The following is a 4,657-nucleotide window of genomic DNA, read 5'->3' on the forward strand; positions in this document are numbered from 1 at the left end:
AAATAGCCTTGCTAGCTGTGTAGCTGTAAAGCTAGCAAGCCAGCTAAATAGCCTTGCTAGCTGTGTAGCTGTAAAGCTAGCAAGCCAGCTAAAATAGCCTTGCTAGCTTTGTAGCTGTAAAGCTAGCAAGCCAGCTAACAGCCTTGCTAGCTGTGTAACTGTAAAGCTAGCAAGCCAGCTAACATAGCCTTGCTAGCTTTTTTACATCTGTCATGGGTAAGTGCAAATTTATTTCCAGTTGGCTGGACAAAGTTCATGCATTTCAGTGGAGATAAAGGTCTTAATTTCCTTCAATAATGGTCTTCAAAGGTCTTAAAAAGTCTTAAATTTGAGTTGGAAATACAGTGACTCTGCAAGTTTTACTTATTTAACTTATTTTGGGACAAAATCAACACAGTTTCTGCTATTTCAGCATTAAGGGAGCAGAATTTACACATCAACTGCAACACATGCATTTGTAAAGAAAATAAAATCTGTACATTTTATATAAAATATCACAAAATATGAAAAACAAAATAGCGTTTAATTTGGCTTCAACTTAATGCAAAGTTAATGCAGTTGAGTGGATTTCCACCTTATTATTGCAAATTATTTGCAGAACTTTCTAGATGCAACTTTAAACCGAGAGACTCTAATAATAAACTTTATGCTGAGCTCAGATCTGCATCTTTTCCTCTTTTTGCCCCGGATTAAAAATAGTTAATTCTGACAGAAACGTTGTTTTCTTTCAAATAAATGTACAACATGTGGAAACATATCTGGTTTTCTATGTGTTAGCTTTATATTTAAAACAAAAGTACAGTTTGTTTTTCTTTATTTTTTAAGGAATGTGCAGAGAATAAAACCCAGACTGGTTAATGTTTTGCTCCCAGTTACTAAAACATATGAAAATAATTTGAATGAAAAAACGTGAAGTGTTTTTAATAACGTTTACCACATATTTTATATTAGTTAGAAGAACAAAAGGGCAATTTTAGTAAGATTTTTATATATTTTATACATTGGCAGTTTTTCGTTTCCATAAAAACATGTTAATCTATATACAATGTTACATTTACTTTTTTTACAAATTGTCCAATGTTTTTAAAATAAACATTATAGCGTTTTATGTTATTTTTTTAATCTATGCAGAATCTTTCAGGTCATTTTCAACTTTTAAAAGATGAATGTGAAGCTTTTCACTGTCAATATCTCCAATATTGATGGTTTTGGAGATGTTTTTTTTCTTTATTCGCTCTGAATTCCTCATAATCTGAGATCTTAGTCAGAAACCTTTAATTAGATTAAACGTTTTTTAATCTTTTATCCTGGAGAAGCTTAACTGAAGAGAAATCCCTGAACACGTTAAAACCGCTCAGCCTGTGAAGGAACTAAAACCCATCCCTACAGAAATCTGCACACCGTCTCCGGCGTTCTTTCAAAGCGTCACTTTAGTCTGGACACGTTTGCTGACTCGGGATTGGCTCCTTCGCGACTCGCCGACACTTAAATCCCCTCGGACCGACCGGCGCAGGAAGTGGCGGCTGTACGGTAATTGGGCGAAGCTGTCGTTCGTTTTACGGGCGGCTCGTTAATCACACCTTTCTGCTCGCGGCTTTTCTGGGGATTATCGATCCTCTCTTTGTGAAACACAAAGGGATGTTTAACTTTTTAAACAAATTGGATTAATGGGATGAAAAGGTGTTAATCTGTCAAATAAATGGGATTCAGGAGTTTTGGCAGCAAAATAAGAACCTGCTGGTAACCGAGTAGAAACCATCGCATCCAAACTTTTTGCCATGAACGCCAAAATCGTTAAGTTGAAAACACTTTCAGGTCAAAAAAAGTATTTTTGTTAAAGTTTATCTGCTCAATAGTAATATAAAGTAAAATGTAATTCATTGTAGACAGAAACATTAAAAAAAGGTTTTACACCTTGATTTTATCATAAGACAGGCCTGCAGTTTCTAATCTTTTATTTCCTTTTTTTTGCGTTTGAGTAAAAGTGCGTCGGTGATTGTTGTTGTAATTACTTCAAAGTTAAGACAAACGCAGAATTTTGTTAATAAATAAGAATTTATCTTTTGTACCTCATACTTTTTTTTTTAAAGATGTTATTTAAATTTTAATCAAATGTTTATTTGTTTTATTGAGCATTTTTCCAATAATTTATGGGTTTATTTTTTTTCATTTTTGTCCTTTATGGCCCTCCGTATCTCAGAGCTTTTGCATCAGTATGAGGATTTTGCATGAAGCTCAGTGAAAGAATAATACCAACATGAATGAATGTCATTTGAAACACATCAGTAGTTGTTTGGGATGCATACGTTGGTACTGAGGCGCCGTTTTATGGATGGGTTTTGGTTAAAAACCTTTTGTGAACCCGACCAGAACCTGGTGGCTTATCTGTGTGTAGATGTTGATGAATTGCCCTCTAACCTTTGGAGAATAAGAAATAAGTTCTGCTAAAGGAGTGATGTGAAGCGAAAACTTGCCAGCAGAGAAAGGTCATGAAACCTGAGCGGTTCTTTCCCACACAGAGCGAAATGTCAAAGAAATGTCAGATACCTGAGGAAACAAGGCGGCGCCAGGAACAAAATTTCACTTAAAATGTACTTTTTACAAAAACAGAAGGGTTTTTACAAACCTTCAGGGCTGATAAATAGGAGTAGTAATTTTTTCACTAAGCAGAAAATGGAGAGATTTCCACACAATTGTTACTTTTATTAAGTTCAAGCAAGAAGTTGATGTGGTTCATCTTAAATAAGTCTGATTTTTTCAGGTTTTTCTGCTTTTCACATACAAAAAAAATTTATTTTGAAATATTTTATCCTCTGATCAGGGGAGAATCGTCTGATTTTCATCACTGACTGATCGGCCTGTCACGATAACAAATTTTGCTGGACGATAAATTGTCCCAGAAATTATCGCGATAAACGATAATATTGTTTTGAGACAATTTTCAAGTTATGAGGCAAGATGGCAGAACATTAAACTGCTGCTGCGCAGATACTCTTCAGGTCGTTGCTAGGCAACCAAAGAATGTGAGTGAGTGAGTGAGTGAGTGAGTGAGTGAGTGAGTGAGTTGCTAGGCAACCAAAGAGCGAGCTAGTTTATTCTGCTAACCTGAAAAGATTTAGGCTAAAGTCTTTCCTCTGCCTAAATCTCCCAGAATGCTGTGCGGTTCTGGATCAGAGTTCAGTTAAATTACTGAATATTTTATTGGACGCATTGCCTCTTGATAATGATCACATGTCTGTAGGAATATATATTGTTATTGATTTATTATTCAGGGTTAAAAAAAAACAAAACAAATGTTACTTCCATTAATGAGAACAATCTTTTAACTGCTGGTCATATTGTTACGCCTCAGTTAAAACGGGTCTCGCATGTTTTCAGGGTGCGAAAGAGGATCAAGGAGACGGCCAACTGGTGAAACTGTCCAAACACAATGGAGCGACGAAGACTGAAGATGAAGAGGAGAGGAGGGAGATGATCACCCCGGCTCTGAGGGAAGCACTGACCAAGCAAGGTGAGGAAAAACTTTAAAGAAAGGAGGAAGAACTGGATGCTGCAGCTGAAAAATACCTGCTTATTGTTTAATATAAGTTAATATCTGACATCATTGATTCATTTTTTGTTTTAAAATCAGAAATACTTACAAGTTGGTGACACGTTTTCTATTTAATCAACAGTTTTCAACCCACGCCGTTTCTATTTTTTTTTTTTTATTTCTAAGCCAGTTGTGAGGCAAGATGGCGGAACATTAAACTGCTGCTAGGCAACCAAAGAGTGAGCGAGTGAGTTGCTAGGCAACCGAAGAGTGAGCGAGTTTATTCTGCCAACCTGAAAAGATTTAGGCTAAAGTCTTTCCTCTGCCTAAATCTCCCAGAATGCCGTGCGGTTCTGGATCAGAGTTCAGTGAAATTATTGAATATTTTATTGGACGCATTGCCTCTTGATAATGATCACATGTCTATAGGAATATATATTGTTATTGATTTATTATTCAGTCCTACTAAGTTCATCAAAAACGAGTGAAAAAGCATCAAAAATTCTGAGAAAAGTTAACATTTTGTTTTAATTTTAACATTGGAGAGATAATTCTCTAACTTTCTGCCTGTATTCTTTTAACAACCATCTTTCAGAAACCAAACATTAAAAAATTATTTATTCATAAGTATTCATCTCCAACTTTTCTGCAATTTGGATTTTCTAGTAATTTACGTCTTTTGCCCTTTTCAGGCCAGAGTTTATAGAAGATTACGGCAAACTGTCAGTTTCATCCTGTGCAGATTAGACATGCTAGTCAGAACTGCTTGATTTTCAAAAATCAGAACTATTTAAAAATAATTATAGAATAATTTTGACTAGAATAGCATGTTTTGCAGTTTGAATAGCATTTTTTGTTTGGTTCTCACTGAAGATGGTGATTCCTTGTCTTTTAATGTTTTTATCTTTACTTTTCATCTAGTTATTAAGTTCTTTTTTATTTCTCTTTCACGCTGTCTATGTAAAGCCCCCCTGGAAAACGTCCCAGTTGAATGAATCTATATCTAGGGATGTGAGAATCCTTGTTAAACGGCATTTTGACTAAAACTCTGAGGTGTGAGAATCCTTGTTAAACGGCATTTTGACTAAAACTCTGAGGTGTGAGAATCCTTGTTAAATGGCATTT

General features: G+C 35.3%; 1 protein-coding gene across 1 annotated transcript in view; it reads left to right on the forward strand.

The window, feature by feature from the left end:
- Positions 1-4,657, forward strand: part of tyw1 (tRNA-yW synthesizing protein 1 homolog (S. cerevisiae)) — a 48,640-nt gene that overhangs the window by 6,863 nt on the left and 37,120 nt on the right. Inside the window, exon 8 of the mRNA XM_008426553.2 lies at positions 3,379-3,511. Coding sequence (XP_008424775.1) covers positions 3,379-3,511 — 133 coding nt within the window. The remainder of the gene's footprint in view (positions 1-3,378; positions 3,512-4,657) is intronic.

The sequence above is a fragment of the Poecilia reticulata genome, linkage group LG13, assembly GCF_000633615.1.
Source record: "Poecilia reticulata strain Guanapo linkage group LG13, Guppy_female_1.0+MT, whole genome shotgun sequence".
NCBI lineage: Eukaryota > Metazoa > Chordata > Actinopteri > Cyprinodontiformes > Poeciliidae > Poecilia > Poecilia reticulata.